Source organism: Ptiloglossa arizonensis, chromosome 13 (assembly GCF_051014685.1).
Source record: "Ptiloglossa arizonensis isolate GNS036 chromosome 13, iyPtiAriz1_principal, whole genome shotgun sequence".
NCBI classification, from domain to species: domain Eukaryota; kingdom Metazoa; phylum Arthropoda; class Insecta; order Hymenoptera; family Colletidae; genus Ptiloglossa; species Ptiloglossa arizonensis.
The window spans coordinates 8,466,797-8,492,854 of record NC_135060.1 but is presented as its reverse complement, the minus strand read 5'-3'; the positions used below and the strand labels follow the sequence as shown (position 1 = coordinate 8,492,854).

General features: G+C 37.9%; 3 protein-coding genes across 5 annotated transcripts in view; 1 reads left to right on the top strand and 2 right to left on the bottom strand.

The window, feature by feature from the left end:
• Positions 1 to 26,058, top strand: part of LOC143154097 (putative multidrug resistance-associated protein lethal(2)03659) — a 59,092-nt gene that overhangs the window by 16,671 nt on the left and 16,363 nt on the right. The window contains exon 1 of one of the 3 annotated variants that reach the window (XM_076325918.1): positions 25,015 to 25,033. The exons of the other annotated variants lie outside the window; for them this stretch is intronic. The gene's annotated coding sequence lies outside the window, so the exon portion shown is untranslated. Of the gene's footprint in view, positions 1 to 25,014; positions 25,034 to 26,058 lie in introns of those variants that run through there. 3 annotated transcript variants of the gene reach the window in all.
• LOC143153657 (odorant receptor 43a-like) lies at positions 1,922 to 5,372 on the bottom strand. The gene is made up of 7 exons (XM_076325076.1): positions 5,231 to 5,372; positions 4,745 to 5,140; positions 3,557 to 3,836; positions 3,202 to 3,301; positions 3,021 to 3,128; positions 2,571 to 2,726; positions 1,922 to 2,059 (listed from the first exon to the last, which is right to left on the bottom strand). Exons 1-7 carry the CDS (start codon positions 5,370 to 5,372, stop codon positions 2,009 to 2,011), a joined length of 1,233 nt encoding a protein of 410 aa, XP_076181191.1. The 3' UTR covers positions 1,922 to 2,008.
• LOC143154098 (uncharacterized) lies at positions 22,039 to 23,206 on the bottom strand. The gene has a single exon (XM_076325919.1). The coding sequence runs from the start codon at positions 22,563 to 22,565 to the stop codon at positions 22,230 to 22,232; it is 336 nt and encodes a 111-aa protein (XP_076182034.1). The 5' UTR covers positions 22,566 to 23,206; the 3' UTR covers positions 22,039 to 22,229.

The following is a 26,058-nucleotide window of genomic DNA, read 5'->3' as shown; positions in this document are numbered from 1 at the left end:
TGTTCTAAATTTAGTAAAATTTGTAAAACTGCTACTAGTTTTTCGTCGGTCGTTTAATTAACAAATACGTCGATGAACATTGTGAAAACGTACACCTAGTGCGAAGAATTGGTTCGCAAAGTTTGCAACTGAAGATTTAGTGAAACGTGATCGGGAAGATGATCGAAGATCGATAATGTTCTCGCTGCTTTACGGCACGAAGACACGTATTCGTCGTGAAAATATATCGGACGAAAGTTTGATGTTTTGCAACGAATGGTTTTCCAACAGATCCATGAGCTTCGATTTGTTTTAGAGAACACGAAACGACCCGATCGACAATTTATTACCAATGATGAAACATGGACGTGTACGAAGGACAGGCAATGAATATTTTAATCTCAAAACGGACGAATTTTTACGCAAGAAGCAGCGTTACTTTGCAAATGCAAGTATTCTTTCATAAGTTGTGTTCATAAGAGGACTAACCACGTAATCGAAAGCACTGCTTTTTTCTGCACATTTTATAAAAAAAAGCACGCACCTCGCGTTGTACGACATTAAACTTGTCTACTAGTGAACATTCCGAAAGGGTGTGTTACAACAATCATGCAAGAGATTTTCAAGTAGAGAGGGGCAATGCCACGATACACAATTTTATCCTCGAAACAATTCACAGGTACACGTACATGCACATGCATCACTGAATGCACTCTGACTCACCTTTCTCACGCGCACCTATGGTTCGCAGGACGTTTCACGCATCGAATTCGAGTCTTTAAATTGTTATAACTATAAAACTAAACCTCCATCGTAAGAATCACCATGTGAAATATTCTCCGTTTGTAATTCTATCCAGTAACACCAAAATTTGTGCTCCAAGAATCATCACACGAAATATTGTCCATTTGTAACTATATTTACTAACACCAAAGTTCATAGTTTTGTTCGAAGAATCACCACCTGAAATATTGTCCATTTGTAACTATATTTAGTAACACCAAAGTTTTATAGTTTTGTTCGAAGAATCACCATCTGAAATACTGTCCATTTATAATTACATCCAATAACATCAAAGATTCGATAAATCTACATCAGAGCGTGTCATGCACACGAACATTACGTGTATATCGCGTACATATATATAAAAAGTAGATTTAATATTTACCCGACTCATATATTTCCAACATAAGAGAGTGTCCATATTATCACGATTGTTATCGCTTATATTTTCCCAATCGATTTTGTTTTCTAAAACGGTGATTTTTCATCAAGTTCCTTGCACTTAAAACAATGGATAAGGTGCGAATTATTACCTGTTACTATCGACGTTCAAAGATCTACTTGGCGATTACAATATCTTGAAAACACTGTGATTCCATAATTTTGTGCAATACCGTTCGAAAGATTAACTAATTTTATCCGAGGGTAGTAAAAGTAACAGATTCTTACCTTAAATGGAAGTTCGATGATATGATAAAAACGAGAAAATAATGTGTACTAATTCGCTATTACAGTAATGACAAAAGTTACGACAAATACAACAACGGGGTCAATGTAATCCTCCATCTTGCATCTATTTTCGAAACTCAAATTTCAACGAGTCTACGCAAAAGAAAACCGAACAATAGCGCGTGAATAAAAAAATGTATCATTATACGCTATTCCATTTAAAGGTACCAACATTTGTAACAATTTAATCGCAAAGGTTCCACCATCGTGAACATTTTACACGAAATCGTTTGCTTTGGATATATCATACTAAGTTTGGGGCAATGAAAGTACGAGAGAAAATGGTGGGAATTTGTTTTCGAAATTTTCTTCGGTCCAATTCTAATTACTGTTGTGGAAACAAAGCGATGATAACAGAGGAGAGAAAATTCGGTGAAATAAATCAGGTAAAATAACCAATACGTCACAAGTCCGGAAAAATAATCAATACGTCATATATTAGATAATGCGAGACAGAATACACTATCATGTAGATCCGAAGTCGATGTAATTACAATGAGCATTTTCTTTCGTAGTGTTACATTCTGGCGCGCAACATGGAGAGACTTGCCATAGAAGTTTTCATAATCTGTTTGGAACGGAAAACATTACTAATGTACCATTAAGGCGATTAGAAACAAATCAGTAATTAGTTGCATCGTGCACAGAGATAACGTAGTACGACAATAATTTTTTTGCCAATGTTGATTACGACTGCTACAAAATTTGCATAATTTTCTCTTAGATAAATTTAATATTGTACAAATATCTCATTTAATTTACATTTACGCACATATGTATGTTAGGAAATACATATCGAATGAAGAAAATTTGTCGTATTTAATTTGAAGAAAAGACAAAATTGAGAAAGAACGAAGAAGTGTCATTCCACGCCAAATTTGTTTAAAAAATAATATATTTTAAAGCAATCTTTAATGTATCTTCTAATGTATCTTTGAACATACATTTGTGAATAAATATAAGACAGCCAATGTACCACAATGTAGCAAAACGTGATTAACGGGTTCGTCGTGTAATATATTATTTAAAATAAATTACGTATTACGAATTCTCATTAATTCGTGAATGGTTGTACTTACACCGGTAAAACCATATAGTGAGAAGGTATAAAATCTTCCGGCCATGATAGTCATAGTTTTTTGTCCATTCATTATACACATCAATAAATCTTTTCTATCGCTGCTCTCCACATCTGGCCAATCCAAGTTGTAGAATGCCTCGGCAACGTTTTGAGACTAAATTATAGCGTTGTGTTAATATTTCGTACGACAAGAGACAAATCGACGAAAGTGTTTGTTATTTCTAGACTGAGTGTATACAAAATACGTATATACCATTAAATTATATTCTATACTGAACATATGCAAAATAAAATGTAAAACATTAGAATCTTTGAAGCTTCATTCTATTAAGTCGAGTCGTTACAATAAAGCAACGAGGTATAATTATTTATAATTGTATAGAAATTTATTATCTCGTCGAAAAATGTCGAAACATGTGCTCTAAGAAACGCTTACGACAGTACATACCTTGTGCATTAGTTGTTCACCTACGTAGGAAAACACAAATAAAAACCCACCCACATCAGCGGCGTATAGGAGAAAATTGTATGCAACTATCGGCTCTGTAGAGAATTTCTGGAAAGTAAAATAAACATTGAAGAGAATATACCAAAACATTTCCACGTGTCGAAGAAATTCATTTACATACGAGCAGTACAATGTACAAAGCTAGACCCATTCTGAAACAGCAGTTCAGGAGTTCTGTTAGAAGAATCAGGTGAAACGTGTCGTTTAATGTTTCCGCTAACCTGTAAAGAGCTTTAGCTAGACTAAATTCTTCTCACACTCTCACAAGCTGAGAGATATTAAAGCCACCATATTTATGGAAACATCGTTGGTATATCATTTTTTTGAAATATCTTATACAGAATTATACATTATACAGAATTCTAATAGACAGTTCGCAATAAAAAAAAAACTAGCGTATATTTTCAATTATGAAACTTATAAAATAGGTCTAACACAATTCGATGTAGAACGATAATCTTTCCAACGATACTAACCCTATCAACTCCAAATGTGTGGTTACCGTTCGTCGGATGTCCTCTTTGAAACAAACTAATGGTTTCGTTCGAATATTTTGAATTCGATAAGACAATATCGACAATCTACCGCAGAGGTGCAGTACCAAGCTGACTATGAGACTAACCACAGCTACATGGCACATAGAAATGTACGTAACGGGAAGTTGAAACACGTATACCAGAGTATAGAGACCAGGCTCCCTGAAGTCGAAGACGATGTGAGCACGGAAAGGCAGATGATAGGGATTTGTACCATTACCTGTGAGAATACACGAAAAAAAAGACATCTATACTTAAACCACTTTCCAAACGTCAGGTTCCCGCAGTTATTTCAAACTACAACGCGTAGAACACGAATAGGGGACAATACGAATTCGTGGGACCCAAATGGGAGAACTTGAGACTCGTAGAAATTGAAAATGTTCCCGGTGAGCAGTGGTGTATCGTAGACGTTCTAAGAATTGTAAATGTACAGAGACACTCCAATGATCCGAGGAGCCTCGGAACATCCCAAAACGTTCTAAAATCCATTGCTTCGTGTTTCACGAGTCTGGAACCATCTTCGTAAAATCTCAGGTCTTCGAGGTCACGATTCTCTATACTCTAGTCCATGATCCACTCCCTCGTGTACTACAAGCTCAAAATCTCACCAATCGTGTCCCACGGATCCGGTGTAATCTGTACTGCATTCTCGAATCCTTTATCAGGAACAGGTATTGGTCCTTGGACCTTTGATATCGGTATATATATTGCAATCAGTAAATTGTCGATCGGCTACGGTTGACGAGTTTGAAAGTTTCCGATTTGGTTACAATCTAAAGAAACACGCACCTATCCGAAAAGTATTTTCGAAAGTCACGCGTAAACTGTGACATAATACACGTCTTCTCGTTTTTTTTTTTCTTTTTCAAATGCACAATATCGTTACAATTATAAGCGATACGTCTATCAAATCCTTCATTGCTATAAAACGCGTCGAAAATTTAACTAGTTCGTTCGCATGTATTTCAAATTATTTCCATAGAGTTAACGCACGGTTGCTATTAAAAAGTGATAAAATACTTTTCAAATTAGCGATAATCTATCGTTTCTAGATTTCTATTCTTTTCGATGGAATTGTTCCAGTGACAACCGAACGGTTCGTTCATCGGTTAGTATCGAATATACCTAGGACGTAGGAAGTAATCAAGTGTATCAAAGGTCGCAGATATATCAGATAAATCGTGATAAACGAAACTATTGTCCAGTATTTGGCGAAACGACAGGAGATGGAATTGTAGTTGAGGTATAGACGCTTCTCCTCCAGGTTCTCGAATGACTTCGCGTCCCTGACTTCTTTCTTCACCATGATAATCACCTTCTCCAATTTCTTGGTATGCCTGACAATAATAAGAGCAAAGATATTCGATGTCAATACCATAGTTTCTAGTACGTTTATCACCGTCATGTCAACATCATCCAGGCAATCGTATAGATCCCAATATCCCATAATCAGGTGCACGACAAAGTAGAGCATTGTCAGCAAGAATAGTACGTATACGTGTTGCTCTGGCCAAACCCATCCTATCGAAAAGATACGTTCGCACACAGCGAGTGGATCTTTGATTTTTGTGGCACTATCGGTCTACAATGTACACACCAAGTTATTCCAACGATATCCAGTTGTACAAATATACGGTGAACAATCGAGTTCTAACATATGAAATGCTACACACAGCTGCGTCCATGAAATACACAAATGCGAATTATGAAATACACAAATGCTTCCTGTAGACTCTAACGATGTAATTGTCATTATTTTACATTATATTGCATCCACATTCAATTGCAATTCTTTTCTTTACAGACTGCATTTTCGAATCAATTTTCAACCCTTGATCGTTTCACGATTTATCGAGAATTTCGTATGTTACAACTCGATGAGAATGATCCTCTATCGTCTCACTTTCATCGCGATCTCATGTGCTTTACTCGGACATCGAATTGAAACTGTAATCACGAGACTACATATTTGATTCGAACCCGGTCACCGCGAGCATAATCGATGACAACAATTTCCTACGAAAATATGAATGCAGAAATCGTACCGTCGTCTCCGCAAACCGAAGATAATTAAACTCCCGCGCGCATCGCCTTTTGTTAAACGTATTAATAAATAGCCATTTCGCTCGAATCTTCTATAATCACGCGCAGTGTACGTGAGCGACTTGCATGTGTGAATAATTGCACTCGGTGTACTGTCGCAGTGCATTCATCGAAAGGTTCCTCGTTCTTTCTGTCTAGATACTCTCCCTGGCACTTAAAACTGTGTTCAGTCTTCATTTATAAATTACCGTTGTACTTACTGGCGTACGAAGGTAAGAAAAATGTAAAAAAACTGACATTAGTATTTCGCGTGACATTTAATAGCCCGTCATCAATGAACAAATTGCATTCGTAGCGGTGAATATTCTACGAACTCTCGAGCGGGGAACGCACGAAGTTTACGATTGAAAATTTGTGCGTGTTTTTTTTCAGCACGAGAGTGTAAATATATACTGATGCAAAGTAACGATTTGTGAAGTTCACGATCGAAATTTGAATCCTTGACGATGTACTCGCGAACAAGTTGATCGAAAGTTGAAAGCGACGTTTCCGATATTTTACCGCAAGAAGCTCGTGTTCGTTGTAAAATGACGTGGCAAGAAAGTTCGATATTTCGAGCATGAATCGTTTTGCAACGTATTCACGAGCTTAAGTTTGTTTTAGAACACGTGAGATGGACACGATCTGATTTCTTCCTCTCTGGTGGCTCGTTGTCATTTTGAACCAGAGCGATTCGCTAGTAACGACGAAAATTGACACGGAGTGTGAAACTGTGTCACGATAAGATTGATTGTCTAAAATTAAATGTTCCGAAAGCAAACGTTGATTGACCGGTCGTTTTGAAATAAATTTTACGTGAATGTTATCTCCATGGTCACTCTACAGTGAAATTTTGCGAACACGAAGATAAAATAAATGTGTACCAATTTTCGAAATTTAGGATTCTACTCGAAATACGTTGAAGTGCGAATTTGAATTGTAAAATGAAAGTGTACGCAACCATCGACTCTGTGGAATATTTCTGGAAAGTATATGCAATAAACATTTAAACGAATACATAGTTACGCGTAAACGACGCGAAAATTGTATACAAGCAATTCTAGTGACTCGAAATCGAACACTCTTTGGTTTCGATTTAACTGAAATTTAAATGTTGTGAATGAACTTTACGTTAATAACGAAAAAAAAAGAATGACTCTGTACATATGTTCGTTAGTTGTTTTATACTTTAATATGTATCTGTCTAGGGTGCTGATAACGTTTTTAGCATAATATCGTTGTAAGACGAGGTGTTCTCAAGATAATTCGTATTAAATAAATTCAATTACGTACGAGCAGTGCAACGTACAAAGACAAACCCAATCAGAAGCCACGGCTCATGAGTTCTACTAGAAGGATCGCATTATAACTGTCGTTTAGTGTGTCTGACAACCTGCATTTGGTTTTTACTGAACAAACTCTTCTCGATCTTCCGTAGTGTCGTTTTACGTGCTTACTTTATCAGCTCCAAATGCGTGATCACTACCTGTCTCACATCGTTGTTGAAACATTCCACCGGTACCGGTCGAATATTTCGAATACGATAGGACAATACCGATAATTTGCCGCAGAGATGCAGAACCAAGCTAACGATAATACTAACTTCGGCTACATGGCATAACGCTACGTACGTAATTGGTAATTGGTACACGTATACTAGAGTGTAGAGTGTCGGTGAGTTGTAGTCGAAGATAATGTGGGCCCGAAAAGGCAGCTGGTAGGGAAATGAACCATTACCTATGTGAGTATACGAAAAAAGACGTCTATACTTGTACCATTTTTCAAACTTTTCGTTCTCGTAGCTCTTTCAACTACGACGCGCGTAAATTAAGGGAATTCGAATTCGTGGGAGTCGAATGAAAGAAATTTGAATTCATAGAACTTAATTGGAAGGAATTCGAATTCGTGGGACTCAAATGAAAGCAATTCAAATTCGTAGGGTTCAAACGAAAGGAATTCGAATTCGAGGGACACTCAAATGAAAGAAATTCGAATTCATAGAACTTGTTAGGAAGGAATTCGAATTCGAGGGACTCAAACGAAAGGAATTCGACTTCGACCGGTAATAAATTATTGGGTAAGTTACGATTAACTGATTTACGTTTATACGATCAGTCAGGGAGAGACGCGCATCTACTGCAAAACGATGACGTAACATATGCTCGCTGCGTTTCCTTTTAAATTAACAACATTTTTACCAAGCGACGTAGCCTCTATCTAATCTTTCATCACCGAAGCTGTAAAACGCACCGAAGATTTACGAGTTCGTTTACACGTATTTCGAACTATTTGTACCTAATTAACCGAAGGTCGATATCAAGTTGTTCGAACGTTATCATCGTTGCACCCTCGTAGCGTTTTCGCGCCGAAACTCGCGCGAGTTTCCCATCCCGATCGATAATTTATTACCAATGATGAAACATGGACGTGTACGAAGGACAGGCAATGAATATTTTAATCTCAAAACGGATGAATTTTTACGCAAGAAGCAGCGTTACTTTGCAAATGCAAGTATTCTTTCATAAGTTGTGTTCATAAGAGGACTGACCACGTAATCGAAAGCACTGCTTTTTTCTGCACATTTTATAAAAAAAAGCACGCACCTCGCGTTGTACGACATTAAACTTGTCTACTAGTGAACATTCCGAAAGGGTGTGTTACAACAATCATGCAAGAGATTTTCAAGTAGAGAGGGGCAATGCCACGATACACAATTTTATCCTCGAAACAATTCACAGGTACACGTACATGCACATGCATCACTGAATGCACTCTGACTCACCTTTCTCACGCGCACCTATGGTTCGCAGGACGTTTCACGCATCGAATTCGAGTCTTTAAATTGTTATAACTATAAAACTAAACCTCCATCGTAAGAATCACCGTGTGAAATATTCTCCGTTTGTAATTCTATCCAGTAACACCAAAATTTGTGCTCCAAGAATCATCACACGAAATATTGTCCATTTGTAACTATATTTAGTAACACCAAAGTTTTATAGTTTTGTTCGAAGAATCACCATCTGAAATACTGTCCATTTATAATTACATCCAATAACATCAAAGATTCGATAAATCTACATCAGAGCGTGTCATGCGCACGAACATTACGTGTATATCGCGTACATATATATAAAAAGTAGATTTAATATTTACTCGACTCATATATTTCCAACATAAGAGAGTGTCCATATTATCACGATTGTTATCGCTTATATTTTCCCAATCGATTTTGTTTTCTAAAACGGTGATTTTTCATCAAGTTCCTTGCACTTAAAACAATGGATAAGGTGTGAATTATTACCTGTTACTATCGACGTTCAAAGATCTACTTGGCGATTACATTATTTTGAAAACACTGTGATTCCATAATTTTGTGCAATACCGTTCGAAAGATTAACTAATTTTATCCGAGGGTAGTGAAAGTAACAGATTTTTACCTTAAATGGAAGTTCGATGATATGGTAAAAAGGAGAAAATAATGTGTACTCATTCACTATTACAGTAATGACAACAATTACGACAAATACAGCAACCGGGACAATGTAATTCTCCATCTTGCATCTATTTTCGAAACTCAAATTTCAACGAGTCTACGCAAAAGAAAACCGAACAATAGCGCGTCAATAAAAAAATGTATTATTATACGCGATTCCATTTAAAGGTACCAACATTTGTAACAATTTGATCGCAAAGGTTCCACCATTGTGAAAATTTTACACGAAATCATACTACGTTTGGGACAATGAAAGTACGAGAGAAAATGGTGGGAATTTGTTTTCGAAATTTTCTTCGGTCCAATTCTAATTACTGTTGTAGAAACAAAGCGATGATAACAAAGGAGAGAAAGTCCGGTGAAATAAATCAGGTAAAATAACCAGTACGTCACAAGTCCGGAAAAATAATCAATACGTCATATATTAGATAATGCGAGACAGAATACACTATCATGTAGATCCGAAGTCGATGTAATTACAATGAGCATTTTCTTTCTTAGTGTTACATTCTGGCGCGCAACATGGAGAGACTTGCCATAGAAGTTTTCATAATCTGTTTGGAACGGAAAACATTACTAATGTACCATTAAAGCGATTAGAAACAAATCAGTAATTAGTTGCATCGTGCACAGAGATAACGTAGTACGACAATAATTTTTTTGCCAATGTTGATTACGACTGCTACAAAATTTGCATAATTTTCTCTTAGATAAATTTAATATTGTACAAATATCTCATTTAATTTACATTTACGCACATATGTATGTTAGGAAATATATATCGAATGAAGAAAATTTGTCGTATTTAATTTCAAGAAAAGACAAAATTGAGGAAGAACGAAGAAGTGTCATTCCACGCCAAATTTGTTTAAAAAATAAGATATATTAAAGTAATCTTTAATGTATCTTCTAATGTATCTTTGAACATACATTTGTGAATAAATATAAGACAGCCAATGTACCACAGTGTAGCAAAACGTGATTAACGGGTTCGTCGTGTGATATATTATTTAAAATAAATTACGTATTACGAATTCTCATTAATTCGTGAATGGTTGTACTTACACCGGTAAAACCATATAGTGAGAAGGTATAAAATCTTCCGGCCATGATAGTCATAGTTTTTTGTCCATTCATTATACACATTAACAAATCTTTTCTATCGCTGCTCTCCACATCTGGCCAATCCATGTTGTAGAATGCCTCGGCAACGTTTTGAGACTAAATTATAGCGTTGTGTTAATATTTCGTACGACAAGAGACAAATCGACGAAAGTGTTTGTTATTTCTAGACTGAGTGTATACAAAATACGTATATACCATTAAATTATATTCTATACTGAACATATGCAAAATAAAATGTAAAACATTAGAATCTTTGAAGCTTCATTCTATTAAGTCGAGTCGTTACATTAAGCAACGAGGAAATGTTGCAACGAGGTATAATTATTTATAATTGTATAGAAATTTATTATCTCGTCGAAAAATGTCGAAACATGTGCTCTAAGAAACGCTTACGACAGTACATACCTTGTGCATTAGTTGTTCACCTACGTAGGAAAACACAAATAGAAACCCACCCACATCAGCGGCGTATATGAGAAAATTGTATGCAACTATCGGCTCTGTAGAGAATTTCTGAAAAGTAAAATAAACATTGAAGAGAATATACCAAAACATTTCCAACATGCTACGTGTCGAAGAAATTCATTTACATACGAGTAGTACAATGTACAAAGCTAGACCCATTCTGAAACAACAGTTCAGGAGTTCTGCTAGAAGAATCAGGTGAAACGTGTCGTTTAATGTTTCCGCTAACCTGTAAAGAGCTTTAGCTAGAAAAATTCTTCTCACACTCTCACAAGCTGAGAGATATTAAAGCCACCATATTTATGGAGACACCGTTGGTATATCATTTTTTTTTTAAATATCTTATACAGAATTATATATTATACAGAATTCTAATAGACAGTTCGCAATAAAAAAAAAAACTAGCGTATATTTTCAATTATGAAACTTATAAAATAGATCTAACACAATTCGATGTAGAACGATAATCTTTCCAACGATACTAACCCTATCAACTCCAAATGTGTGGTTACCGTTCGTCGGATGTCCTCTTTGAAACAAACTAATGGTTTCGTTCGAATATTTTGAATTCGATAAGACAATATCGACAATTTACCGCAGAGGTGCAGTACCAAGCTGACTATGAGACTAACCACAGCTACATGGCACATACACATGTACGTAACGGGAAGTTGAAACACGTATACCAGAGTATAGAGACCAGGCTCCCTGAAGTCGAAGACGATGTGAGCACGGAAAGGCAGATGATAGGCATTTGTACCATTACCTGTGAGAATACACGAAAAAAAAGACATCTATACTTAAACCACTTTCCAAACGTCAGGTTCCCGCAGTTATTTCAAACTACAACGCGTAGAACACGAATAGGGGACAATACGAATTTGTGGGACCCAAATGGGAGAACTTGAGACTCGTAGAAATTGAAAATGTTCCCGGTGAGCAGTGGTGTATCGTAGACGTTCTAAGAATTGTAAATGTACAGAGACACTCCAATGATCCGAGGAGCCTCGGAACATCCCAAAACGTTCTAAAATCCATTGCTTCGAGTTTCACGAGTCTGGAACCATCTTCGTAAAATCTCAGATCTTCGACGTCACGATTCTTTATACTCTAGTTCATGGTCCACTCCCTCGTGTCCTACAAGCTTAAAATCCCACCAATCGTGTCCCACGAGTCCGGTGCAATCTGTACTGCGTTCTAAAATCCTTTATCAGGAATAGAATTTATTGGTCCTTGGACCTTTGATATCAGTATATATGTATATTGCAATCAGTGAATTGTCGATCAGCTACGGTTGACGAATTTGAAAGTTTCCGATTTGGTTACAATCTAAAGAAACACACACCTATCCGAAAAGTATTTTCGAAAGTCACGCATAAACTGTGACATAATATATATGTCTTCTCGTTTTTTTTTTTTTTCTTTCAAAAGCACAATATCCTTACAATTATAAGCAATTATATTTCAAATTATTTCCACAGAGTTAACGCATGGTTGCTATTAAAAAGTCGTAAAATACTTTTCAAATTAGCGATAATTTATCGTTTCTAGATTTCTATTCTTTTCGATGGAATTGTTCCAGTGACAACCGAACGGTTCGTTCATCGGTTAGTATCGAATATACCTAGGACGTAGGAAGTAATCAAGTGTATCAAAGGTCGCAGATATATCAGATAAATCGTGATAAACGAAACTATTGTCCAGTATTTGGCGAAACGACAGGAGATGGAATTGTAGTTGAGGTATAGACGCTTCTCCTCCAGGTTCTCGAATGACTCCGCGTCCCTGACTTCTTTCTTCACCATGATAATCACCTTCTCCAATTTCTTGGTATGCCTGATAATAATAAGAGCAAAGGTATTCGATGTCAATACCATAGTTTCTAGTACGTTTATCACCGTCATGTCAACATCATCCAGGCGATCGTATAGATCCCAATATCCCATAATCAGGTGCACGACAAAGTAGAGCATTGTCAGCAAGAATAGTACGTATACGTGTTGCTCTGGCCAAACCCATCCTATCGAAAAGATACGTTCGCACAGAGCGAGTGGATCTTTGATTTTTGTGGCACTATCGGTCTACAATGTACACACCAAGTTATTCCAACGATATCCAGTTGTACAAATATACGGTGAACAATCGAGTTCTAACATATGAAATTCTACACACAGCTGCGTCCATGAAATACACAAATGCGAATTATGAAATACACAAATGCGAATTATGAAATACACAAATGCTTCCTGTAGACTCTAACGATGTAATTGTCATTATTTTACATTATATTGCATCCACTGTCGAGACGAAAAATGGTTCCGCGATATTCGAAGGAACTGTACGCATTTGTTTGCACAGTGCAATATTCGTGAAAGCCGCGAATTTTTCGATTTCAAATATTGTCGACAATTTCTACGCGCGAAATTTGTAAATCGAACGAAACGTAAACATTACAGCAATTCGATTCGTTAGTTCTTTTCTTTACAGATTGCATTTTCGAATCAATTTTCAACCCTTGATCGTTTCACGATTTATCGAGAATTTCGTATGTTACAACTCGATGAGAATGATCCTCTATCGTCTCACTTTCATCGCGATCTCATGTGCTTTACTCGGACATCGAATTGAAACTGTAATCACGAGACTGCATATTTGATTCGAACCCGGTCACCGCGAGCATAATCGATGACAACAATTTCCTACGAAAATATGAATGCAGAAATCGTACCGTCGTCTCCGCAAACCGAAGATAATTAAACTCCCGCGCGCATCGCCTTTTGTTAAACGTATTAATAAATAGCCATTTCGCTCGAATCTTCTATAATCACGCGCAGTGTACGTGAGCGACTTGCATGTGTGAATAATTGCACTCGGTGTACTGTCGCAGTGCATTCATCGAAAAGTTTCCACGTTCTTTCTGTCTAGATACTCTCCCTGGCATTTAAGACTGTGTTCAGTCTTCATTTATAAATTACCGTTGTACTTACTGGCGTACGAAGGTAAGAAAAATGTAAAAAAACTGACATTAGTATTTCGCGTGACATTTAATAGTCCGTCATCAATGAACAAATTGCATTCGTAGCGGTGAATATTCTACGAACTCTCGAGCGGGGAACGCACGAAGTTTACGATTGAAAATTTGTGCGTGTTTTTTTTCAGCACGAGAGTGTAAATATATACTGATGCAAAGTAACGATTTGTGAAGTTCACGATCGAAATTTGAATCCTTGACGATGTACTCGCGAACAAGTTGATCGAAAGTTGAAAGCGACGTTTCCGATATTTTACCGCAAGAAGCTCGTGTTCGTTGTAAAATGACGTGGCAAGAAAGTTCGATATTTCGAGCATGAATCGTTTTGCAACGTATTCACGAGCTTAAGTTTGTTTTAGAACACGTGAGATGGACACGATCTGATTTCTTCCTCTCTGGTGGCTCGTTGTCATTTTGAACCAGAGCGATTCGCTAGTAACGACGAAAATTGATACGGAGTGTGAAACTGTGTCACGATAAGACACTCTCCGTATTACCAGTTACATAAAAGACGCTTTACTCCCTTTGACACTTTCAATTGTGGACAATTATAGTGTTTATTCAATTAATCAGAAATCATTGCCCGCTGTGTGGTCGTTGCATCAATGATATTAAGAATCGTTTTGAACGTTTACACGATAAATCCCACGCTGAATGATCACCGAATTGGATTCGCTCGCAGGAAGGACAAGGATCGATCCTTTTACGATAGGACGTGGATATTCTTGTTTCGATCATTCAACGATACACACAAACAGATTTTCACTAATATATGTTGTTAAATGTATACAATACACTGCGTGTATTTTGTTTATAATTCTTTTCTCATTGTATTGACAAAGCAGATTAGCAGTCACATTTTACATTCCGTATTTCTTTTCGTTCTCTTACATTACGGTGCGTAGCATCGAGAGACCTCCCATCGAAGTTTTCACGATCTGTTTGGATGAAAAATTGTTATGAATATTTTCTTACGTCTATCGTAATCCTGTCCAGTAATTAATAACAACATACACGGAGATAATACTAGATATACGATCGTTTCTTTTTTCATTGACTGCGATTCGTACAGAGTTTACCTTTGCGTGCAAATAAAAGTTACCAATTTTAATCCACGTGTAAATTCTTTTCGAAGAAGTTTATCATAGGCGTGTTCAAGAAATGCAAACGTGTTGTTTAAATTTTGCGGGAAAGAACTGGAAACGGGCCAGTAAAATATTTACAATTATTGTTTTCGTTTTCAATTCTCCGATCTAAGTAAATGTACTCACGAGATAAGAAAGAAGAGAACCAAAAGAGTGAATTTTTTCGTTAGAATATCTTCTTTTGAATTTGATACATCTTCAGAAATATACGTATATCCACTTTCATGGATAAAAATGGGACATCTTATTTTTGTATTGTAATATCGAAAGAACGAAATTACTATATAATTAGAAAAATTACTTGGGAAATAAACAATCGTTTCTAACCATCGTTTCTATCGTTCGAATTGGTGGAAGTAAACTTTTATGATACTTACACCGGTGAAACCGAACAGCGAGAATGTATAAAATTTTCCAGCGACCATGGTTATAGTTTTTTGTCCATTTATTATACATATCAACAATGCTTTTCGATCGGTGCTCGCCACTTCTGGCCAGTTGATGTCATAGAATGCATCGCCGACCCTCTGCGACTGAAACGAACGATTTTATTAATACTTTTTCATGCGAACACTATAAATATCGATCGCAAGAATTTACTCGAACCATCGAAAATATTTTCGAACCGTATAGAAACAAAACTCATCGTATGCGTGTAAACAGCTCGTACGAATGAATCGTATTATCGAAAAATTTAATACAATATTAACGAACAGAGGATTATGAATTATAATGTACGTACCTCGTGCATTAGTTGTTCGCCTATGTACGAATAGAAGAACAAGAAGCCAATCGTAATAGCGGATTGTAAAATGAAAGTGTACGCAACCATCGGCTCTGTGGAATATTTCTGGAAAGTATATCCAATAAACATTCAAACGAATACATAGTTACGCGTAAACGAAGTGAAAATTGTGTGCAAGCAATTATAGTGACTCGAAATCGAACACTCTTTGATTTCGATTTAACTGAATTTAAATGTTGTGAATGAACTTTACGTTAATAACGAAAAAAAAAGAATGACTCTGTACATATGTTCGTTAGTTGTTTTATACTTTAATATGTATCTGTCTAGGGTGCTGATAACGTTTTTAGCATAATATCGTTGTAAGACGAGGTGTTCTCAAGATAATTCGTATTAAATAAATTCAATTACGTACGAGCAGTGCAACGTACAAAGACAAACCCAATCGGAAGCCACGGCTCATGAGTTCTACTAGAAGGATCGCATTATAACTGTCGTTTAGTGTGTCTGACAACCTGCAATTGGTTTTTACTGAACAAACTCTTCTCGATCTTCCGTAGTGTCGTTTTACGTGCTTACTTTATCAGCTCCAAATGCGTGATCACTACCTGTTTCACATCGTTGTTGAAACATTCCACCGGTACCGGTCGAATATTTCGTATACGATAGGAGAGTATCGATAATTTGGCGCAGAGATGCAGTACCGTGTTAACGATAAAACCAATTTCCGCCACATGGTACAATGGCACGTACGCAATAGGAAATTGGTACAAGTACAACAGAACGTAGAGTCTGGTTTCCTTGTAGTCGATTATTGAGTGAATTCGGAAAGGTAGCTGGTAGGGCAAGGTACCATTTTCTGCGAAAATATACCAAGTGAAAAGAAATATTTAAATATTTTTTCAAGCGTCTTCGATACGCTAGAGGTGAAAATTCTGAACACGAGGATTTCAAATGTTTAGATTGTAGAGCTCGTGGGATTCAAATGCAATAATGTAAGATTCGGGGGATCGAAATAGGTATTATTCGTGTTTTCTGATTGACGTCATTCTGAGAAATTACATCTAGTGCGGAAAAGTGGATTTTGTACGATAACGTAACGAGGAAAAGACGTTGGTTAAGATTCGAAGGAAAAGTCTTCAATACCTTGAAGGCTATAAGAAATACAATAAGTTCTTTTCTTAGAAGATTTTTTATAAAAGAAACGTAACGTAACTTCCACGTAGATGGAAAACTGTAACGATAAAAAATATAGTTTAAGGCAGGCTTGAGCAGATTTTGATCGAAATAAAATAACAAATAATCATTTGGAACGATTGGATTATTTGAAACACTTTATTATTTTCATTTTGAAAACATTGCAGATATGTAACTTTATATTTTGTACTTAGTTCAAATTATCTGAGAAGATATTTGAATGAATATGCTCGAGTAAAATACAAAATGGAAAATTTTTTTGTTCAATATACAAGTAACAGAATACTCCAAAGGAAAAAGATTTGATCGATCAAATAAAGTAACATACAGTTATTTCAAATGACATCTAGTGAATTGACATCAAATGACATCAAATGATTCAAATAGAGTATCATCTCAACCATTATTTCTCGAACAATTTATTCAGATAATATTCAAGCCTGGTTCGAGATACGCATCTATTCGAACATTCAATCTACAAAAGAAGTACGCTCACGAACAATACTTACTTACGTAACAACCCTATGTATCTATCAATCAACAAGTTAGGTACTTACTTACCAGGACGTGACGAAACGAGCAAGTGTATCATCGGACGTATCAAAAGCGAGACAGACGTTGTGAACGAGAGCATCGTCACGTATTTGCTGATACGACGTGACAGAAGGTTGTAACTGTAATACAAACGTCTCTCCTCGTTGTTCTCGAAGGACTTCTCATCCGCGATTTCCCTCTTCATCGTTACGATCACCTCCTCCAACTGCTTCCTGGACTGTACGGTCAAAAACATATCGATGTACATGGTGGTCGTTGTCAATGTTTCCAACAGGTTCAACACCACCGCGTCGAAATCGTGCCGGTAATCGCTCAAATCCCAATACTCCAGGATCAGTATCAGACCGTAATAAACGGATGTAATCCGGATCAATAGATAGGCGCGTTGCTGTGGCCATACGCCGCTCAACGAAAGGAGTCGTTCGCTCAACACGAGCGGGTCTATGATTTTGATTTCGGTGTCGGCCTGCAACGTACGCGGTAAAAAATTGTGCCCAACGATACAATGAAGAACGAACACCATCGGGACGTAACCCAATCGAGAACGTCGATCGTCTTACGGTCATCCTGTTCCAGCATGCATCGATCGGCTCTCGAATTCGAACTGCACTCCCTCGGCTGCGAATTTCAATCGCACCTACGCCACCTGGCCACCACGTACGATCGATCCGCGTCACTTTCGTATGAAAATTGACGCTGTAATCAAACACGTGCCAAAGTATCGTTTTCTCCGCGAAGCATGGATAATTGCGACGACGTTAACCGCAAAAGGGACGCGAGTGCAAAATTGCTGCTTCGCTGGAAAACAACGTACGAAGTGTCCAAGGTAGTATCATTTAAACGTTAGCGAATCGTTCCTTCGAAAATCTTTGTCAACGAAACGATGTGCGTTCTGATTTCTAGTTTCGTTTCGTTGTTACCAAATATGTACAACGTAACGTCGAAATATCAACCCTTTGCACTCGAAATGTTTTTGCAACCCGAAACTGACGCCTCGTTGAAATCTTTTAAATCGTAAAATTAATACGCGATGGAATATTTTTATTTCGATACTTGACGTAGGTATCTTTACACCTTAAAAGAGTGTAATACCTAATTTTCAATTTCAATTTCGAGTCAAAATTTTCCCTAATTGGAAGAAGTACACTGAGTTGTGCGGTGAACGAAAGTCTCCTTTCGAGTTCAAAGTGTTGACGCGTGAATACGGTGCTCGTGAATGATTGCGTTTTTTGGAAAATTCTAGCAGAGGAACGACGTGATCGTTCTACTAACAATTTATGCAACGCGTTTGAACGTGACACCGTTGATACACAGGGTGGGAAGTTGATTCATCGACGATGAATGAATTTAATCGAGGAGCACCGACTCAAATCGTGATCGCTCGCCTCGAGTTACCTTCGTGGAAAGTTTTCATCGCGAGAAGCTTGGGTATCGATTCGTTCTCGAAAAAAAAAATGAGAAAGTTTTCGCAAAAAATTACTAAATATAGATCTTTTCTATTTGTTATCGGGTGTGTTACAAACGTGTGTTGAAAAATAATTACTATTCGGTATGTTACAATGTACAGGATACAAAATATGTGCTGTAAAACCGATCGATATTCGTCGTGGTTGTTTTCACCGTCGTAGAGTTACATTCTGGCTCGAAGCATAGAGAGACACGCCATAGAAGTTTTAACGATCTGTTTGGGACAGAAAATCATAAGTAGTGATTTCTCACGTCGATCGTAAACGAACGAGCCATTACAATGACTCAAAACAATGACTTACAAATCGAAATGGATAAAAGTATCTACCTCGGTGAAACCGAACAGCGAGAAGGTATAAAATTTACCCGCTGTGATGTACATTGTTTTCTGTCCGTTCATTATACACATCAACAATGCCTTTCTATCGTTACTCGCCACCTCTGGCCAGTTGATATCGTAGAACGCGTCACCCACCTTGCGAGACTGAAACGTATCGACGTGTTCGTATTTTATATTATACAATTGGACGATAAACGAAAATATTTGTCGTTGCGATAAAACAACGAAATATCATATTGGGTTGTATGGAAAGTCGTTTCGTTCTTTTCGGTGAAAATGAAACACAATTTTTGTCGAGTGTCTAAACATTTTATTAAATTATATGTTCTCCATTTTGGAAAACGAAATCACTTTTCGAACAACCCAATACATTCCCGTTTACAGTATTTATTCGTTGAGAGCTGGCTCCCACTTTCTTATTTCGATACTCCGTTATTGCTCACAATAATACTTCAATAATACTTCAATAATACTTCAATAATACTTCGTCGGTTTCGTACCATTCCTCGTTCGTGTTCAATCCCTCTAGCTCTTGCCAAAAAAGTGAATCGTATCTCTTCTACGTTATAAGGCACGCGCCAGGCCTGAGCGGTGGGCACTCAACGAACAACTACCGTATAGGTTTTCATAGTTACTAACAAGATTACAACGATCCTTGGTCTTAAGGTGAATTTGTAGCGCGGAGTCGTTTAATTTCATCTTTTATCGATGTATCACTGAAATTTCACTAACAAAGACGAAACGACTTTTGAATCCTTCGGCTTCGGAAAAAATGGTGTTTGGATTCGTCTTCGTTGGAAGAAGCTCGCCGATTCATCGATAATATTTTTATAAAGACACAACGAAATTCTCACTCGGACTTTAAACCGATTTTTACAACCGAGGATTCGATTCCTAGCTTACGTACCTCGTACGTTATTTGTTCGCCTATGTAGGAATACAAATACAGGAAGGCAGCAACATCAGCAGCGTGCACAAGGAAATTGTAGGCAACCACCGGATCGGTGGAGATTTTCTGGAATATTTGAAACGACTAATGACCAAAGATACGTGACTAAATAACGTGCAAATCATTCCGAGAAGTTTGAAAGATTACTATTTAAACTTTCACGCGTTTCAGTTACTTAGCGACGGTTCTGCGTACGTTCTCTTACGATGGTTCGTATTAATTTCTATTGACGTGCTGGGAAAGCGTTATCGTTTGTTAATATACAGAAACAGACAGATACGAGCATCTACGTATCGTCACGGTTTGTATATTTCAGTGGTAGAATTTAAACAGTAACAATAAGCAATAATCGTCCGACAAAACTTTCCAAGCGTTCTACGTGTTAAACAAATTCATTTACGTACAATCAGTACAACGTACAACGCTAGACCCAATCTGAAGCCACAGCTCGCGAGTTCTAGCAGAAGTATCACATGAAAGGTGTCGTTTAATGTTTTTGACAACCTGTAAAGGGCTTTTTCTAAACAAACTCTCCTCGAACTCCCACATTAAAGCTGCGATATTCGCGTTACGGTTCTTTCTTTTATTTTTCAATAATTAACCGCAAAGTTTGTCGGTCAGACCGCCACGAAACACAATACTTTGAATTTTACAGTTTACATTGTCGTTGTAAAAGATGCGATTGGAATCGAAAGTGCAACGATACTGTACCGAAAACACGGTGATACTTACTTCGTCAGCTCCGAATGCATGGTGACCATCTGTTTGATGCCATCTCTGAAACGTTGCGACGGTATCGGTCGTATATTTCGAATTCGATGGGACAGTATCGACAATTTGGCACATAAATGCAGCACGATGTTAACTATGAAACTCACTTCCGCTACATGATACATCGGTATGTACGTAACAGGAAATTGATACAGATACAACAAACCGTAGAGTCGAGGTGTGCGATAGTCGAAGATAATGTGAGCTCTGAAAGGCAGCTGATAGGGATTGGTACCATTTTCTGCGAAAATATACCAAGTAAAAAAAAGACTCGCGTGTTTAGAATATTTTTTAAACGTCTTTGATTACGCTAGAGGTGCAAATACCGAACACAAGAGTTCCAAATGTTAAGGTTGTAGAGCTGGTGGGATACTCGAAACATTTTCCAAACGTTAGGTTTGCATAAGTATTTTAACTTCAACGAGAGGTAACAAACGAATCTACGTCACAGATTTGCGACAGGACGCGTTTGATTTACCCACAGCCGAGATATTATAACCTTACGATCGAGATGATCAAAGCACTCGTGCTTCCGGTGTTAATCTAACGTTTTCAAATGTTTGCATTCCTTTCGAAACTGGTTTTAGCAATCGTAATAGATTCGTCTCCCTGTGTCGCGATTCGTTCTCGCATAAATATGTGTTGATCCCTCCAAAAATTTCTTGTACCGATGTACAGTGTATGTTTGTAGCGTGTTGTAGCGATGTGTTTGTGTATATTTCTGTATACTATGTATATCATACGTTACAGTGTTATTAGTATTAGACGCGGTATTGGTAATAGGTTTCTCTTTTCACTAAAGATAGATCGACTAAGTATAAGACTAATTTAATCGTCTCGATGCCTTTACGTCCTGTCTTATTACGTCTTCTACAAGTCTCTCTTAGTGCGTCTTTTCAACTGTCCTGTCTTATTACGTCTTTACTCATACTCGTACATCTTGTGACATACTGTGTCATACTGTTCCTCTCGCACTCTGTTCCTTCTCGCGAGTTCATTCTCTTTCGTTCTAATCCTCAGTCCCTCTCGCACCCTGTTCCACGCGCGTTCATTCCCATACACGATCGTCTCGCAAGACTCCCTGTAAAAGAACACTCGTGCCTTCCACGAAACCAAGCGAACAGATCCGCGCCATTTGTTTACCTTAACGCAGATCCGTTCGCACGCGATATCTCTTGTAAGCTTGCGCTCGAAACAGACCCGATCGGGTCACCCGATCGCACACGTATACTATATCGTTGATTAACGAATACCTAGATCAGGTGAAGCGTACAAGTGTATCAGAGGTCGGACAAACATCAGACCGATCGTGACGAACGAGGCCATCGTCGCGTATTTGCCGAAACGACAGGAGATCGTGTTGTAACCGAGGTACAAACGCCTCTCCTCCGTATCCTCGAACGACTTTTCATCCGTGATGTACCTCTTCGTCGCGAGAATCACCTCCTTCAATTGTTCGCTGCGTCTCGCTACAAGAAGAAGACCGAAATACGTCGAGCTCGAGACCATTGTTTCCAACGTGTTTATCACCGTCATGTCGAGATCACCGAGGCAATCGTACAGGTCCCAGTATTCCATCAACACGTGCAAACCGAGGTACACCACGGTGATCTTGAACAGTATACGCGCGCGTTGCTGCGGCCAAATCCCTCCTAACGAAAAGATCCGTTCGTTCAACACGAGCGGGTCTCTGATCTCGATGGTGTTGTTGACGACCTACAACGTGGACAACGAATTAAACACCGATTCACGGTGCCCGTTCAAACACGGAACGACACCAGAACACATTATTGTAGACAATAAAATAACGTATGTTCGTGGAAAGAAAAAAGGGCTCGTAAGATTCAAGGTAGATGGTATTAGCTAAACGAGGCAGTCCTGGTAAATATCGAGAAACGAATATTTATAAAATGATCGAGTTTTCGTTTTCGTTTAGGCAGGTTTGTTCGTTTCTGAGCCGGCGTATCGTTTGAAAACAACGGTGTACTTATCGGTTCTCCTTTTACCGGTTATCGTGTTTTATAATAATTCGATACGACTTGAAAAACAGATAGTCCATTGTCTCCATACGATAGGATAACTCTTGAAGCGAATAAGTCGAATGCAGTGTCGCTGTTCAAACACCACGAGAATCCCGTGTTTGTACGATTTATCGACAATGTGATCGATATTGCTGTTGCGTCATCGGTTGAACGACTATTGCAACGCGGTGTGTCAATTTTCAGACTCTTGTTTTCAGTTTGCACGTATATCGACGCGGGATTATCGCCGGTGTTTAGCCAACACCGTTGCTTCTTATCCATCGACGAGAGACGCGTCTCGTAGAAATGGTGTCGAGACGAACGAATATCGAGAGAAGCGTCGTGATGTACGAAACGTGGGATCGTTGAGTTCTCATCGAAATGAGAAATAGATTCGCGAACGTGTCTCGGGGAATTCGAACGAACCTCGTCGTCGAAACAACTCGACTGACACTGGTATTCCTTTCGCGAGAAAAGAATCTTTCCCTTTGTTACCTTCCTTGGTTAAAGTCACGGGTATAACAATCGTCACCACTCACCAACTCGAAAACATTCCCGTTGTATCCTTCCGAGATACTATCGATAGAGAAATTCAATACTAACAACGTACATACGAAAATACTTTCGTACCACTAGATTATTTTTCTTTCTATATGAAATACGTTTCTCTCGCGGAAGGAATGCCAAATGGACGACCAGTTCATCAAATTATCACTCGTGGAATTGTAAAAGAGTAACGGTTGAATTTCTCTTTATTTCACGTTGCACGTTCCAAATCAATTCTCAGCCCCTCGATCGTTTCACGGTTTATCGTTAATTTCCCCGTAGGTTACAATTAAAACGTGAACCGTGATCTGTCGTGTCTCACTTGCATCGCGTCCCGTCGTGCGTTACTCGAACCTCGAATCGAAACTGCGATCGTGTGACTGCGAATTTCGTTCGAACGCAGTCACCTGTACCCAATCGATGGAAAACAATTTCGTTACGAGTGTGGATGGGATAGATCGAGCACGTGCCGTGGCGATTTTCACCGGTCGAACGGAAGATAATCGTACTCGCACGCGTGTCGCACGGTAATTTGTCACTGAATCGCTATAACCACGGACGTTACGATTTCAGTTCTTTTTACATTTGTCGGTAATTGAACTCGATACATCGCTACGATCGATTCGTCGGGAAGTTCTTTCGTTTCTTATGGCTCCGTCTTCCCCTGGCACGAGCAACGTCCACATTTGGAAATCACATTCGGTAACCTGACGTTGAAACGTTTGAAACATTTGGTTCGAAACGTTCCTAGTTTCTCGACAGACGTATCGAATTAATCTCGCGCGACTGATGCGCAAGGAGTGATTAAATTGCGCGCAACGTGTTCTTCGTAAGGTAATGAAATACAATTTAAGACGAAACTCGCGTTAAAACTAAAGTTTGTAAAAGTAATTAGTCGTCGAGGACCGGATTTTATTTTTTGATTTACGAGTAGTTGGTACAAGATCGTTTGAAAAATGTAGAAACTGAGAGAGAGAGGGGTCAGCGTAAGTGTGTGTAAAGAAATATACGGGGAAAAGGAAATAGGAGTGAGAATATTGAATAAAATAGTTTAAAGAAAAGGGGAAGATAATTGTGACACAGTTTCTGGGTGGTTGAGCTGCGTCTCTTAATTCACGAGCGTAGATTAACACAAGGGCCGTCGAATTTACAGTGCTTGTATTCCGGCGTAGAATTGATTTTATCAACTGCTTCAAGTGGTTCTAAACTCGTTCAATCGCCAAGTGCTTACAAAGCAACAGTGGACATCAAATAGTCCAATATCGGTGAACAAAGTGCGGCGTTGAATCATATACGATGTCCAAAACGAGAACGCAAGTGTGCTGAAAATGTGTCGTTATTGGACCCAATAGTATGACAACACATCTGGTAGAAACAATTGATTTGCGAAGTTTACAACCGGAGATTCAATCCTCGATAAACAACAAACACGAAGACCATCGGAGATCGAAAATGATGTTTGTTGGTTCGCAAATTCAGGTATTCTTTTATAAAAGAAAGATTCATAATTAGATAGATAAGTTCACAATTAGATGTTACGAAAACTAACGTAACTAATCCTTTAGAAATAGATTTTACGTAGATCTGTAAGTTTAAGATACCTCTTAAGGTACCTCGAAATTCTTCGTTTTCTTTTCGAAATTTAGAATTTCACTCGAAGTACCTTGCATACCAAAAATTTATATCTTTCGATCGCGTGATTACCCGAGTAAATGATAACAAATAACAATGTTCTCTTCCGATTTTAACGCGCTTCTGCAGGACGATAATACACAAATCCTTGTTGCGATGTGTAAAATATTGAACAATTTAATTCGAGGAACTGCTCGATAATTGCAAAGATATAATTAATAAACATTACGCGCGATATAACTTTCCTCTGCATACTGTGAGTATCGCCAACAAAAATACCTCTTACTGTAGATTTTCATGTGTCGTTATTTAACATTGTACAAGAATAGATCATTTTTTAACGTTATAGTGAAACAATTTTTCATCATTTCAACAACATTTGCTCCGTCGAAACAACAATTCGACTTTCGAATTATTGTTTGGGGAGTTTGACTCTACAAGGATCACCTACTGGTTGTTGGAAAGCAGAAAGAAGGAAACAATTTGTCATAAAGTGCTATTTCTGTCTCTATAATTGTTGAGTATCTACTTTTAGTGTTCCACGCATCTCAAATGGAGCATTGTACTCTATTTTTCCTGTGAAAGCGCATTTAATTCGAAGAGGGACATATTGGGTCGTTTTTTCGTAAGAATGTGTAGTAGAGATACTGACGAGGGAACATTGGAAATATAATTGGACCAATTGATTCTGTCTACACGATCGTAAGATGAATGAAAGACGCTGTGCTCCTTTCGATATTTCCAATTGGGAGCGCGATGTTTATCACGCATATTTCACTAATCAGAAGTCACGTCCCTGATCTATGTATCTCCTTTTGTATTGACTAAATCATTTAAATCGGTTGTACAGTTAATTCCACTTGTACGACCAC